The sequence below is a fragment of the Simochromis diagramma genome, unplaced genomic scaffold, assembly GCF_900408965.1.
Source record: "Simochromis diagramma unplaced genomic scaffold, fSimDia1.1 OVJJ01000816.1, whole genome shotgun sequence".
In the NCBI taxonomy this organism is placed as follows: Eukaryota; Metazoa; Chordata; class Actinopteri; order Cichliformes; family Cichlidae; genus Simochromis; species Simochromis diagramma.
In genome coordinates this window covers 6,372,787-6,389,041 of record NW_024386908.1, presented here as the reverse complement: position 1 = coordinate 6,389,041, position 16,255 = coordinate 6,372,787, and the positions used below count along the sequence as shown (strand labels likewise).

Sequence of the window (16,255 nt, the reverse complement as noted above, 5' to 3'; positions counted from 1 at the left end):
CAAAAGGTTTTATTCACAAATATACAGTTTGTATAGACCACTTGTGAAGTAAAAAATATATATAAACAAAAAAACATAGAGTCTACAAACCTGGATCTATTCTGTGCTATTTCTTCATGTTCTTGCTAGCACGTGTCTGTGAAGCAGTGTGCATGCATATGTGCATGAGGGTCTGCGACCTCTCAGGTGTTCCTGTGAACAGGCTCCTTTTTCACTGCTCACAGAAAGAATAATGCGCTCTAACTGATTTAGCAGCAAAAATTGTATTATTGCATTTTGACTAATTAAATCTACCCTGTACTGACAGAGAGGACAGGCTGCACTGCCTGACTGTAGCTATTTATGTAATACTCATTTGTAAAATTAAAGGTAAATGAGTCAGCCACAAATACATACTTTGTTAGTCTATTAGTGTGTTATGTCAGGTATTTGCACTTTGCTACAGTAGCTCACATTTTTAGTTCACTACATTTTTAAACCAAAATTCAGTGGAAAGTGAACTGTTAAGTAAAATGATTAAGAAAATATTTTTCTATATATGACTTGGTGTTAAAACCAGAGAAAATAGTTTCACAACTAAGTCCTCTGCTTGCTATATCAGTCAAATATAGTTAAATAGGTTTTGTTTGTGTACTTACAGGAATCAGTTTTTCTTTTTTAACCACAGCTGTAGTTATGTACCGCTAATGGCCCTGTACGAATTTACATTTCATTTTCTCTCAGGCTTCAAAATATTACCCGTGTTTTTGTAATTAATGATGGCATTTTTTTTTAAAAAAGAAGAAGTTTGTTTACAATCAAACCTCCACAGGGCACCTTTAAATCATTTTACAGTGAGATGTCTTTACTTTAAGTATGAATTTTAATTATTTTCGCAGCACTGCTGAGGTGAACCATTTTCTTAAATTCAATATTTCATCAAGGTAACAAGCGCATGCTCTCGCACACAGTTTCACGTGTAATCCAGTTAAAATAGCTGTAATATTTAATTCATATGAGAATCATTAAAAGTGCAGTGGTGCTGTGTCCATTATGCATTCCTTTTCTAGCAGGATAAAACAGTCCTCAGATGTGGGCGCTGCACTTTGAAGTGTTGTCTCAGAAGCAGGCCAACTCTTACAGGAAGTCCCTGATGTTTAAAACATGCTATGAAGGGGGACTAACAAAGGTGAGCACTTGTGGCTTGCCCCAAGATGAGCCAAAAATGGCCAGCCAGGAATTTTTGCCTAGATCTGATGGAGCGTACATACAGCAGACATCAAATAAACAAAATAGTGGACAAATATACACATGGGTAATGGTTAGAACAGTACAAAAACGAGTGCAGGAAAACACAGCAACAGATAAGCTGGAGAGATGGGCATGCCTCGTGTTGATGGTCAAACAGCAGCAACAGAATCCAGATAGTGCAGCATAAATATTACCTAATGATCTAGATCCGCTATATTCACAGAAGATTACTGTGTACAGTAGCATCAAGAAGGGCATTCTTTGCGTAATGAAAACATTGACCATAGACACGTGTGGGGCAGGCTGCATTTAAACTGCTGAAAGAAGACTTTTAAAACCCAAAGTCTGCATGGGATTGATTTAATTGAATCATTGTGGACATTGAACATTATGTTCAATGTCCTCAAATTAATCCTGATGTGTTTATTACAGTGAATCAAAAATAATTACTATATGAAATTTGAGTTCTCAAATTGTCAGCACCAGTGTGGAGTTCACCCCAGAACATGTATCGGAGCAACTCTGATTCAGATTTATTCACCTGCTAATATAAAAACTTGTAAATCTTGGGATTAAAGGGAGGACTTTTCAGGGATTTTTGGCCTAATAATAACTAGAACATAATAAAATGTGTGTTTTAGCATGTTTGCACACATTCTCAAGATTCCTGTTTCCCTGTGTTGGAAAAGTGACTACAGTTTTGTGGATAAAATGACTTCCACTGGGAAGTTGGTGTCATGAAGACAGGAAACTGCGCTGAGCTAGGCTGGATGTTATGCGGGAAAAGCAGGAAAGTGTAGTGATCCACAAGCAAGCAGAAATTCACATTCTGTCAACTTATTATGGCTTCGCACACACACACACACACACTTACTTCAACCCCCTACTGTAAATGCCATCTGTATTTCTGCCTCTGTCAGGCCTTTTCCTTGACCAAACACACACACAGACACACAGCTACAGAGAGGAAACGGCTCGTGCTGCTCCCAAATAAGCTGATGTGTCATGGCTTCCTTTCTGATATTTCTGCAAAAAAAAAATATTCAGGAAGGAGGCTGCAGCACCTCTCTTTTTCTTCCTCTTCTTCTCCTCCTGTCACGGTGTGAGACGAAGCTGTGGCTGTGACAGTTGTTCTTCTTCTGTAAGGATTTGCAGCTCCTGTGGTGGGAGACGCTGCCACTCTGGAGAGCCATGAGCCGCTGTTGTGTGGTCAAAGTAATCACCTTGACAAAGATCCAACTTTTACAGGTAGGGGAAATGACTTATTTACAGCCCTGGGATTTTGAGGCAATGACACACACTGAAGAAAACATTGTGTTAAATTCTATGTGTGCATTTGTTTGCACGCTAGACACATTTGCAGTTACAGCCAGACTAACCATGGAGGCACCGTGGAATGGGACTTTTGCTATCAGTTTGCTATCCCAGTCTTATCTTTCCTCACATTGCACAATCTAGTGGGTGGTTACAGCTATTTACTGGTTAGCAGGCTCAGCAAAATACAGTAAGCATGACCGAGGAAGAGTTTTGTTCCACTTTCAACTTATCTCCATCCATTTGAGATGGGAAAACAAGATGTTAGATGTTAATAATCTGCATCAATATGTCGCAAAGTGCGGCATTTTGCAGAAATGAATCCAAAACTCCTAGTAGGTGTTGCCCATAATTTGTACAGCTAGCTAATGTCACCATCACCCAGTGTTTCATAAGTTGTTGGATTTTTCTGAAGTGAAAGGAGAACTTGGGCAAGACTGAAACTGGATTAGGCAAGAGCTTTGTGCATTTCAATGTAAAACCTGCAAGGTTGTCTAGTACAATGGCTTTGTGAGTGCAGCATTTCAGGGGGAGAGGGCCACTAAAGAAATACGCCTCTTAACTGCGAGGTAAATGACACCACTGTTAAATGGATCTCACAAATAGAGGCTAAAGAACTGGGCTTACGTTTAGCTGTGAAGGTGTTACTGTAATTTCGGGCCTGCTGCTATCTGTAAGTAGAAGCTGAGGTTTGGGATGTTGCTTTATTTTAAGCCTGACAGAGCTTTGAATTGATATGTTGAAGAGCTGCAGTTGTATTCACTTGCGATGGGATTTCTTGGGCGTGTACTGTAGAGTGCTTTAGATTTGATTAGGACATATGTAGGGACAAAGGCATGTTCTGGGTTTTGGCATTTTTATTTTAGTGGTCTAATATCTCTAATGACAAAAAGTGAGGAAGATACAGATATATATTATTTTATTCAAACACTCTGAAATATGCTGACAAGAAGGTGTGTTCTAAAGTTAAACTATGTGCATGAAGTCAAAAGGCAAAAAGCTTTCATAGTCTAATGTAGGTTTGCATGTCAGGAATAACTGTGCAAATGTGTGTAAATAGAAAACTGAACCCATGACCTCCTCTGTGCCAGTAATCTCAAACACTGCCTCGATTGTTGTAGCAGGTGCTGGTAGCCGTGCCGAAAAAGAGGAAAACAACCAAAACAAAACAAAACTGAAGCATCTGAATAGCTACAACATGCCCAAACTCCTGATTGATTACATTCTTATATTCTCTCCTGACCCATGTGTATGGCGGGCACTGATAATTTTCCTGCATGCCCGCTTCACACATGCACAGGCCTGCCATTGTCGAGGCTGGCCTTGGTGACTGAAGCACCATTACTCCTCAAATCTAATCAGATTTCCTTAAGTGGATAACAAGCGTGTCTCCGGCATTTACAGTAGTGAGAAAGCTGAAGTGAAACCAGGACAATCCGCTGTCACACAAAGCAGATGTGGTGTGCAGCGGTCCTGGCATCCCTCCTGCTATCCAAAGTGGAAAAAAATGTTGATTGGCTAACAACTGGCATCTTGTTTAGCCTGGAGAACTCAGATAACAACCCTTAGTCACTACTGACAAGATGAGTATTGTGATGAGCCAGGTCTTAGTTAGGTGGCTGAGTTGTGAATAAGGTCAGCTAGTCTAGCTGACAAGGGGGAATTTAATGCTGACTTTTAGCATAAAGACCAATTCTAAAGCTGTCAAAACTAAAAACTCCCTACAGTTCAGCAGCTTTGTGCCAGATAGCATTTGAAGAATAAGAAGTTTGGTCTGAAAGCATGACGATATAAAGGATAGCTGCATAACAAATCAGTTCTGACTTTTTTTTTTTTTCTGAGGCAGCGTAAAAGAAGAAGTAACACTTGGACTGTTCTAACCAACAGCTGATGATACTTTTTTTGGGCATTTTAAATAAGTTAGCTGCTTTCCTCATCTCGACATAAACGACACCTGTCACCTGTTTTTAAGGCTGAGTACTGTCATCTAAATGTGTTACCATGAAATTAGGAACACATTAAATATCTGCATTTTCAAATCATGTTCGAGTAATACTGGTCTGGCCAATCGAAGCTTCTTGAGCTTGTTGTTGCTCAGTTTTTGGTGGGTCCTGATTCCGTCAGTCCCTGAAAGAGCATCTATTCCATGGTTTAAAATAACTGAGAGCTTGCTGTTTTGACCAGTAAATAAAACAGATTTGGGAGGAAGTAAGCGAGACGCAGGCAAACTGACCAACCTATTACAGTCAACAAGACTACCATTCTTAAATCATAGCACTTCATGTACTCCCCTAAATACTCTGCAGCCCCTAAACTAATAAAGCAAGTCACGACAGCAACCGTCTTTGTGAGCACCAACAAGCATGAAAATTTGATATTTTAGGAGGGATGTTCTTTCCTAACTTTGCCCTCAACTTACACCAAAGGAGACCTCAAAACAGATTTACTGCAGTTATTGTATGGGGAACGCATAATACTAAACTATTTACTCTAAAAGCCTTGAATGAATTGAAAGGCTTGGTTAAAAATGGCATTGGAGGAGTTATTTAAAAACTTCACTGGGGAACAAGGGTCAATTGTGCTGCCACAACCCCTACAGAGGGTTGCAGAGGACTTTGGGAGATCACCACTGATTGGTCAACCAGAAAGAAAAGGGCGGTCTGAGGGAGTTAGTGATAGATGGTAAAGGCAGATACCCTGCAGTGATCAAACCTTGGATGATCTAACAGTCCAGTGTTTGAAGTGATTATCATTGCTACGCAACATAAAGGCTTACACCCGGCTTTGGGCCTAATTAGTTCACTTAGGGCCCTTTATAAAGAGCTGGTAGGGAGACTGGAAGGGACAGACACTCACTGAGAAGTCACCAGATCAACAGGATAGCAGCAGCAGCAGCAGCCGTGGATCCCTAAAGTTGACCTGCTGCCACACCAGAACAAATCAATTTGAAGATTATCTGCTTTTCTGAGAATGCCACACTTAAGTGACTGCAGTTACTACACAATGCGGGATGCAACCAGAGCTTCAAATGTAAGAATACCAACTTTTAGAAACATTGTGAGCGGCTTGGTAAAGTTTATTTAACACTGATTTCATAATGTTTTTTAAGGTTATCTTGACTATTGCTGTACTGACATGTAATTCAAGATCAACTGAAGATTAAATATTAAGACTGATTGTAAAAATAGTCAGCTTAGTTGGTTAAATTCAGCTGAAGTCTCAGGGGGGAAGAAAAGCTTTTTGCTTTTAGGTTTGTTTTTTTAACTTTTAGACTGTGAGAATGAGTTCAGAGAATGAGATCAAATTCCCATAAAGACACTTTCAACATTTTTATTTCTGTACATGATTCACTTTATTATGAGTTCTAACTTACATTTTGCAAGTCTGTAAACTGTGACTAATCACGGCAAACTAGTTATGTGTGTTACTTTAGATATTCTTTTCATAAAGTCAACAGCTGTTTTGGACAACCCCTGTGCAAATACTCTGAGTCAGCGCTGTTTCAGCGGTATGGGAAACAGTGCCCAACCTTGCGCTTCCTGGACTAACTTAGTCAGCTTGCTGAACTGTTGAATGATCTGTTCTGCTACAGGTACAGAGCCACCTGGAGAACTCCAAGTTCCATCTCCACCAGAGCCAGAATCAGCCCGTGAAGCAGTACCTGACGCTGGGCTCCAAGCTGGCCTCCTCGGCCGCATCAGGCCACGCCGTGACACATCCGCACACCCCTGGCCAGGCACTCGCCACCGTGCCGATCATGAGGAACGGACACATGCCCCCTGTCAGTGATAGCAGTAACCCCAACAGCCCTGTTACCCTGCTTACGATGGCCAATCATGACAGTGAGGTGAGTGGATGCATGGAAAAGGAAAGAATCTCAGTCATGACTTTGTGGAACTGAAATTCAGAGAACTCCGACCATGAAATTGAAACATAAGTTTTGAACCACAGACTGGGTCACTTACGGATGAACTGTGGTTCATGGTTTTTGTAGATTACACAACATCCTTACAAGGTTTTCCTTTCAGCACAGCCTATTACTTTAAAGCAAAGCTTTTCTTCTCTGTTGATTTTTAATAAGCACTTGTGAAAGATTTGTTGCTGCCCCTCTAATTTCTTTCTAAGGGTGATAAATAATGGCTGACACTTTGTTGAGATGGATAGCTGACACGGGGCATACTTCAGAAGCATCAATTATGACTAAATGTACTATCTGGATTGGGTCTGAATCTTAATGCAGGGAGCAGGTCCAACTAATCATCTAAACAAAGTGATGCCATTATTGATCGCCCTCTCTCTCTGATGTGCTCATCAATAACTTCAGACATGCAGTCTCTGATGAGAGAACCCCTTTCAAAGGAGGAAACTAGGTTGGTAACAGATGCCTGTTTTTTCCCGCCAGCACCACTAACAAATCTGAGAACATGGCGGCGAAGAGCTCGTCTGTTATTGAATTAATCTCTCCACAGTTCCTCCCACTTTTTCCCTTGTCTATTCTGGTTTGAATGTTGAGATTTCAAACGAATTGGACAGCATTGAAATTCTGGTACAAACATCATCAGTCTGTCCTTGAGTACACTGAAATCACTGTTTTCTTTTAGTTTCCAATGGATGAAGTTATTGATGACCTAATTAGTCTTGAATCCGGTTTCAATGATGGAGGCTTGGATTGCATGGAGCCTAACATCATAATGCAAAACAATGTAAGTATGAATCACATCAACTTTGCTCTAATAGCTACTCATTAACCCCCCCCCACACCGTTTTTTTTTTAAATAATGCTTTGTGCTGATTTCTGCATTTCTGCATGGCTGCCTCTGTGGGTTAGACTAGGTGAGCCTAGATTTGTGACAGTCCCCTTAACTAATCACTTCTCTGTTTTTAAAGTTGAATGGGGACTTGAAAGTGAGGTTTCTTTACCCAAACCCTTAGGTGCTGGTTTGACTCACTTGGGAAAAAGGGGACCCGACTCAGTTTGAGGTCAGCTTAAGTCTAGAAATGAGTCAAAGTTCACTTGAGATTAGCAACATTACTAAAGAAGTTTAACAAAGCAGATTAAGAACTTTTTTTTAAAGGAAAAGTGATGACATGCGTTTAACAACAAAAGCTAAATGTATAGTAAATTCATAAATTCATAGGAAAATCACATGTGAGAAAAGTCTTTTTATACTAGTTTGTAATGATGTGCGCATAAAAAAAAAAAATCCAATAAATGCTCTCAAAGTAATCAAATCTAAACCTGACATTTAGATTAGTGCATTAAAGCATTTAGTAACATAAAGGAAAACTTTAAATCAGTCTAAAAAAACCACATAAAATGCACACTTTTTAACTCTTTAGCAGAAATGAAGTGGATGCACTGATGCATCAGTAGGATTCACAGACAGGGAAGAATTCAAAAACTCTGGGACAAGAGGTCCGTTTGGCCAGAGAACATAGCTACACAATGGGAATCAGGCCTAACTCCACAAATAAAAAGAGACACACACACACACACACACACACACGCACACACACACACACACACAGATAAAGCAAAACAGAGTAAAACACAACAGACATTGTAATGGAGGAGGAAGAATGAGGGCGAGTCAGTGGGTTTCAAATGTAGACAGGAATGCAACAGCCAGGAGCGAAGAGTGAGAGATTTTGCCAGAGAGAGTTACTGAGCCAGTGGATTGGCCTAATGCACATAGTCCCCATGGGCTTGTTCAGAAATGATACCGTGCTTAAATGGATCAATTCATCCTAATTAGTCATACAGTACGATGCATCACATCGTTTCGCTGTGTCAACACACTCAGGAACGCAGACGGGAGAGGAATTGAAGTGATTACAATTTTAGTAGTAGGGGAATTGTTCCTATCTTTTATTTTGATATGCAATTTTGTCCCCTCCTCCTATATATATATATGTGTGTATATATATATATATATATATATATATATATATATATATATATATATATATATATACATATATACATATTTTTAAAACCAGCTAACACTCATTTTCTCTTGACTTCCTTTTTCCACATATAACAGCATGGTTGTTAAATCTAACACATGTTGGAGATAAAATTAGTTGGAATCCGTGGTGGCTTCTGGCATGCTTTTTTTTCGACATAAATACACAAATGCGAATTAGACACACACGTGTGTCATCATGCTAAAGATCCAGACATCTCTCTCCCTCCACTCCATGAAAAGGCCGTATTATTGCAGAGGGGGGATACATGTGTTCTCAGACAAGACGACACCCGTAGGAAAACAGTTTTGCCTCTGTTCATGCAGTTGACCTAGCTAGCCTTTTCATCTAATGGGATGCTATTTTCAACACAGAGCGAATCAGTGTTAGGAGCACTTTCATCTGGAGGGGTTCTGAAAATGGTACCATTAGCAAATCAAGGCGCTATGTTTGGTCAAATCGCCCCCTTGGCGAGCAGCCTGGGTTCGAGGTCAGGGGTAAAACGTCTTACAATTAGGTTGTGTTTCTGTTAAGTTGTTTTTACTCCATTGCCACATTCCCGGGTAGAGTGGAGGAGATGCTAACAATCTTCTCTTAAACGCTCTGATCACTCCACATGTCTCTTGTCAGTTTTGCCAAACAAAGCCACACAGCAGTTAAAAACAACTGTTTGTTTGGCGGCTTTTGTGTCATAGTGTGAAAGCCCTGTTTGTTTATGTGCGTGTGAATGTGTGAAATGTAAATGCACTTCCCATTCACTTAACTCACTCCCCTTTCTTCCTCTGCATCTCCCCTCTCTCCTGCCTAGGTGTCTCTCAGCAGCAGCATGTTGGACGTCTATGGGGGTGAACAAGGTATGAACGCCCCTAATGGTGGACTGAGTCCTACATCTAACCCTACAAAGCTCACTGTAAAAAGGGAATACACAGGTATGAACTCATACCATAATCTGACCAAACAGCTAAACCATTAAAGAGTTGCTCACATTGTGAAACCTAAAAAAATAGAAGCTAAAACAAAGTTCCCTTTGTTAGACACTAGTGGAGACTTTTCATCTCAAGGCAACAACAACAACAACAACAACAACAACAACAACAACAAAAAAGAGATCCTTTTAGTTTTTTTTGTTCATATTAATTACAAACACCCAGACGAAAGCTGATTAGGAAACAAAAAGGATGCCTGACCAAAAATAAATAAATAAATGAAATCCTTCAGTCTCAATAGGCAAATAAGAACATTGCCATCTGTTTCATTTGAGTGTAGGCAGAGGGGACAATGGGCTGTTGCACAGAGTTCAAATTGTCCTGATTAAATCAACAAGAGACAAATTGGGAAATCCAATCTCAGGTCCCCAATTATGTAATTTAGGAGAACGTGACTACAAATATGGATACACTGGAATTTTTGTCCTTCTCGGACGGATGAGTCAATTCGCTAAATCTTCTTAATTATAGAATGTTTTGCGGTAAAAAAAAATGGGGTTACCATTTTTCTTTTTCTTTACAATGAGCTTCATACATGCTGGAGGGGGGTGAACCGGGGTCAGCGTGTGTGTAAGGAGGTCAAATTTATGTCCGTAGTGTAGACTCGCTGCACAGACACTCCTCATTCTGACCCCGGCGCTGAACTCCCCTCAAAACGGCCGATTGTGCGTCTCCTGGCTGGACCTTCTGTGGCCTTTTGTATTTGTTGTCTTTCAGTTTCTAAATCTGTGTGCATTGCTAATCCATTCGTTCTCCTGTGTGATTTATTTATTCGTGTATTTTTATGGTTTTTTTGCTTTTTTTGACAGAACATGACACAAGGGTGATGGCCAAAGAGAGGCAGAAAAAAGACAACCATAATTTGAGTAAGTGTCACCCCCTCCAACCCACGCCATTCAGCTCCATAATACTTTAACATCTGGGATAACCTTTGGTGCAGCATCTGACACTGCTCTCATCAACTTTTGCTCCCTTTTTTTTTTCTTTCTGCTTGCACAGTTGAAAGAAGGCGACGATACAACATTAACTACAGGATTAAGGAGCTTGGAACACTCATACCAAAGTCGAACGATCCGTAAGTTGCAAAATCCTAAATATATTTACTGAAAAATTCTCCCCCGCCACCCCACCTCCTGCTTCGCTTCACTTCACGCCACTGAAACAACTGCAAGAACCTGTGTGTTGGGTATTAAATTCGCAGCACAAAGACACTCGAAACGTCGTTCATTGAATTCAAATGAGTGCTCGAGCACATTTCAGTCATATTTCAAGGGTGCACTTGAACTCTCATTGTAGTCGACGCTCTCCGAGCTGTACGTCTCCTCGCCGGGTCCCGGCAGTTCAGCTCAAAGCATGAATGATGAGGAAAGGGTCAAATGCAAAGAAGCGGGCCACGCCATTTGAATCAAAGTTTGAAGCACAATTCGAACACCGAGACGGAGCGTGGAACTGAATTGAAATCCCGCGGCCATCTTTCGCAGTTGAACTTTGCTTCAAATTTAAATGGAAGGTTAGCGTTGTCGTAGTGCCATTAACGCGGGATAAAAGAGATTATTAGCGCTGATCAGGCCAACGTCTCACTCGTGTGGAAAAGGACAATTTTACTACAGCTTCCCTGTCCTCTTTTAAAAAAGTAATAATATCTCCAAAAGAATGACTTGCACTCTAGCACCTTAAGTCCATTTCTCCATTTTTCTCCTTGCCTTCCTGCTTAGCTCATTTTCCCTTCACCTATTTTTATTCGAGGATTAATTTTACCGTACAAGGAGGTACAAGAATGGACTTTCCACATAGCTACTTAACTATTCTATTAAAATTCCCATTCAGTGTCCCCATGTAATGTCCAAGGATGAATAATTGCCCCGTGTAAATCACCATTTCTTATTCATATCATAAAAAAGGGGGAGAAAAAAAACCTCTGTTAAAACTTTTCCCTGCATTTTTTTTTTTATTGCAAAGGATATTCTGCCGACATAAGGGGGTTCTGTGTAAAAGGTTATCTTTTACGTTTCTCCTTTCTGCAGCGACATGCGGTGGAACAAAGGCACCATCCTCAAGGCCTCGGTGGAGTACATAAGATGGCTGCAGAAGGAGCAGCAGCACGCCCGGGAGCTGGAAAGCCGTCAGAAGAAGCTGGAGCAAGCCAATAGGAGGCTGCTCCTGAGGATCCAGGTAATAAGATGGGAATGTCTCAGTGGGTTTACTTTATATCTGTGGTATAAATGCAGATAAAGTGCTTGACACATTTGATAAACACAGAGAGAAAAAGAAGGAACTTATATTTCATATACATTTTTACAAGCCAATCAGCACACAGCATAATATTTTAATTCTATTTTTACAATACTGAGTTCTTCCTGCCAAAGATCAGCTGGTAACTGCCAGTCCCACATCCATCATCCCCAGGTACTTCACGCTAATTTCCACCTGAATGCTTTACGACACCACAACGCAAACTTAGGGACTCCCACAGTCCCCGCCACCTTCACCGCCACTCTCTTTTACAAAAGATCCCTCACATCCCATAATCTTTTCTTATAGAGGTCAGTGCTAATTACCTGATAAATAAACACAATGACCTCAGCTCTGCGACCTCAGGGAATGCAGCAGGGGCATAAATAGATGAAGAGCACTAATAGAAGAGATGCTTACTGATAAATGTGTGCTGATAGGATTGCACTATGCACATGCAGACTTTCACACTCATTCACTGTGGTTAACCAGAGTAGATTTCAATGATGGGAATGCTAAAAAAAAAAAGAAAGAAAAGTATGTGTAATCAGAAATGATGATAAAAGTATGTGTGAAACAATAACCAACCCCGACAAAAGGGCAGCAAACAAAGGGCTTAATGCAACAGCAGGGCTTTGTGGTGTCACTGATGGGTGATAAGCGCAGATAATGTACTCTGTAAAAGTGTGAGAAGATTACGCAGTGAACCTCCCAATCCAACCTCAGAATGTGGAGGAGCCAGGGTGTGACTATGATTGTGTCAGAGCTACTCCCATATCAGTTAAAGACGTCAGCTCATAACTGATGAATTTCACACAGTTTTAGATAGTTATTCAGATACTACACATAGCTTTTTTTTTTTTCTTCAAAAAAAAGTTGACGTCTCAGCTTACATCCATCTGTGCATCCAGTTGGCAGCTTCACCTACAGCTGCAAACTGCTTTGCAACCCACCTCCAGCCCCAGCACCTTTGAACCTATGCCTGCTCTCGCCATGCATGCACACATTTTCTAAACCTATTATTTTTTAAAAGGTTTCTTTTCTTTGCTTTCCAGGAGCTTGAGATTCAAGCACGAGCTCACGGGCTACCAAACATGGCCACAGCCTTGGGGACGGTCGAACTTTCCTCCCACCTACTCAAACAACAACAACAACAACAGCAGCAGCAGCAGCAGCAGCAGCAATCATCTCCCCAGGCCCAGCAACCTCAGCAGCCAACTCTCTACCAAGAGGACATCAACAACGACTACCTCCAGAGGATAGCTGCGGCATCTGGCGTGCAATCCACCGCCACCGTCAGCGGGCCGCAGGATCACATTAGTGGCACTGACGCCTGCACCACCTTCTCCGACCCGCTGTCCCATTTCACAGACTTCTTCACCACCACGCTTAAGGAGGAACACCAGCTGGATGAGATCCTGATGGATGACCCACTGTCGCCGTTTGGCACCGATCCGCTCCTCTCGGCCGGCTCCCCCGGAGCTGCATCCAAGGACAGCAGCCGCAGGAGCAGCTTCAGCTCTGCCGAGGGTGATGACCTATAAGGGTGCCCTCAGTCTCGTTATCACCTATAATCCCTGTCGGTAAAGGGCATCCACATGGCCTTTAAATGACTGAGTGATGGCTCCGAGCATACATTTAAGACTCCTACTAGGGTTGCAAGTAATTTAAACGACAGCTGACAGCACTCCTTTAAAGTGCCACCTGTGCATTAAGCGTGTAGTTCTTGTCGATCAGTTGAGTGTTGAAGCTACAGAACACTGACGTTCGCCAAAGCTGAGCGGGAACAGAAACATCCTGTGAGCACACCACGGACCGGCTGCTCTTTTTAACTTTACTACAGACAGTTTCAACTATTCTCTGCCTCCCAGACACAGCTGAAAAAGACTTATAAGAAAAAGGGAGACAATTATAAGTACATAATGTTAATGACTACTGTTTTTTAAACACACTGTGGTGGCCACACACTGTAACATATGCAAAATAACCACTAAAAACATACCAAAGGTGTTTCCTTTCATGAAAGCATTAATTCTTTACAAAAGATCATGTTAATACGTTGCAGATGGTTGCATTATTTGATATGCCTTATTTGACCAGTACTGATGTACTCACCCCAATGCCTAACACGTCCTCATCAGTGTCTTTGAAATGTTTTTGTTTGAAATGTTGGTGTATTTATATGTTTTAATCCATTTATTCATAAAAAGTGTATATATATTATTATCTAACACCTTTTTTAAAAACTTCTTTGTAGGGGTGGGAACGACGTAATAAACCCCTTTTTTTTTGTATTTCTTATTTCTTGTCATGCTGGATTCATTGGTGCACCCTTCCTCAAACAGTTGTTCCTGAGTGTCACACCTGTTGTAGCCACCGTCAGGAATTTCAGTCAGCAATCTGTCACATCCAAGCAACACATTTCTCACTTTGCTACAAAAACTTTTACTTCTAACTCAACACCCACAAACCTGCAGGTAAAAACTTGATACAAAGTGACTAGTTGTAAACTGGGGGCAAAAAAAAAAGAAGAAAAAGAAAAGAAAAGCACATTCTGGATGACAACAGGAGTGAATAAAAAAGCCTGGAAAGATTCATAGTGAAAGGCGAAGAGCCTTACAAGGTGGCTGATTGGCAACGAGAGGCCGAAAGGAAGAGAGAGGAGGGAAATTAGATAATAAAGACAAGTGGAGGAGGAGTAATAATTCTGATGAGCCCACTGTGAGCTGATGAGCCCTTGAGGATGAATAATGGCGACGGATAAAGAGTTGCTCTGAGAGCTGTTAGCCGAGAGCCGAGAAAGTTTCCTTTGAGGTAAGAGGTTGTGGAGATGGTGTCCTTTTCGGAATACGATTATAAACAATCTGTATCAAAGTTAGCCGCAGAAACTTTCTGTGTGACACAGAAATAAAAACTCTTTGATCTCATATTGACAAAAAAAAAAGTAGCTGTGTCATTGACGAAAATCATACATCAACAAGCGGTTTTCTAATCATGAGGTCATGCATTAATAATACAACAAACACGCCAATACTTCCCAAATGGATTTCTCATCAAAGCCTCTTCAAATTAATGTTTCAGAGTCTTATTAGTGTGTACTGAAATCGAAACGTATCCCGCTCGCATCTCCTCTTCAGCTGCAAATAAAGAGAAGATCCAATCAATTGGTTTGGAGCAGAGCCACTTCAAACTACAAAGTGATTAGTGATGTTTACGAGTAACTTTCCAAATCAGTTATAGAAGGCAAATACAGATTTCTGTTATGCTAAACAAAACAAAACAGCACTCTCTGTTGTAGTTAAAGTATTGGAAGGATATGAAGCAAGAACATTTTAAAAAGGTGTTAATTAAAAAGAAAACAAAACCAAAACATTCACACTCAATAGACAAAACACACTTCCTAACTAATTCATTTCCTCCATATCAAAAAGCTATCACAGGCAAAGTTCAAGGTCCGTTGTGCACATGCTTCAAAAGGAAATGTGGTCGGATGAGGCAACAGTGACATCAGAACAAGTGACTTTTTATTAGGAATATCACAGCTCATCAAGCCCAGGTTTGAAAAACTCGGAGGGTTTGTGTCTGCGCTGGATGGAGAAAACATGTCTGCCTGCATGTTAGAGGCATTAGCTGCATGTGTAAGGAGTTAAACTTGAACATGTAAAACAAATCTGGGTGTATTTCTAATTGCGCAACTCTCTCAATCTTTGTCTCACTCGCTATAGTCCTTGCCTAATTTCCGTCGTAGAGAAACAGATGGGATTCTAGCTTCTTACAGAATCTGCAAAGAAAAAAAAAGTGCACCTAGTAAAATAATACTTCACCTCCCTTCTGTTATAGTACAAGCACCCACAGGAACATGGTCCCCTTCGGTGAATTACCTCACTTCCACGACTGCAAAAAAAAGGAGGAAAGAAAAGAAAAGGCTGCTGCTGTATCCTGATTGCAACAGCAGGTGGCAGCAGCTGGCTGTGTTCTGTTATCACACTGTGCAGTAATGAAAAGAAACTCAATGCAGGACTGTGGTGCCAATAGGGAACATTTGTGGTGGATTATTTAAGAAAAGCCAATAAAAGAAGAATAAAAAAACCCTTTACTGTGTAACAATGGCTGGAAAACACTACTTTCCCATATGGAACTGTGCCTTGGCAGTATATGCTAAAGTCCAGGGTACTCCATATACTTCCCAGCATAAAGTGACAAATCTAAAGAAGGCAAGTGATGTCGTGAACCTCACAGCGCAGTCGTTCTGTCACCAAAACAACGTTGTCAGACCTCCTGCCACCCACCAACACTGACGCCACCGCCGAGCAGGAGAAGCTGTCACCTGCACAGATGCCAGAGCTGCCAGCATGCTACAATGCGCTCACCTGTCGAGCCTGCCATTGGCAACTCTTAATCACCTCCCGCTGAGGTGACTCACTTTGGAGGCATGGCAAGCTCGGAGACATATGCACGGGGGGCCGCGCGCTCGCTCGTGCACACAAACAAGCCTAATCAAATGTGCTCGTGTGTAAACACAAACA

The 16,255-nt window shown here is 41.2% G+C and overlaps 1 protein-coding gene across 5 annotated transcripts in view; it reads left to right on the top strand.

The window, feature by feature from the left end:
- Positions 1-14,030, top strand: part of tfec (transcription factor EC) — a 45,320-nt gene extending 31,290 nt beyond the window's left edge. For 2 of the 5 annotated variants that reach the window (XM_040036045.1, XM_040036046.1), the window contains exons 3-9: positions 6,137-6,391; positions 7,146-7,247; positions 9,320-9,440; positions 10,307-10,363; positions 10,497-10,572; positions 11,522-11,669; positions 12,785-14,030. In XM_040036045.1, coding sequence (XP_039891979.1) covers positions 6,137-6,391; positions 7,146-7,247; positions 9,320-9,440; positions 10,307-10,363; positions 10,497-10,572; positions 11,522-11,669; positions 12,785-13,273 — 1,248 coding nt within the window. In that variant the 3' untranslated portion in view covers positions 13,274-14,030. Of the gene's footprint in view, positions 1-1,729; positions 2,479-3,121; positions 5,575-6,136; positions 6,392-7,145; positions 7,248-9,319; positions 9,441-10,306; positions 10,364-10,496; positions 10,573-11,521; positions 11,670-12,784 lie in introns of those variants that run through there. The other 3 variants (XM_040036048.1, XM_040036047.1, XM_040036049.1) reach the window with 3 other exon arrangements.
- Positions 14,031-16,255: the final 2,225 nt, after the last annotated feature.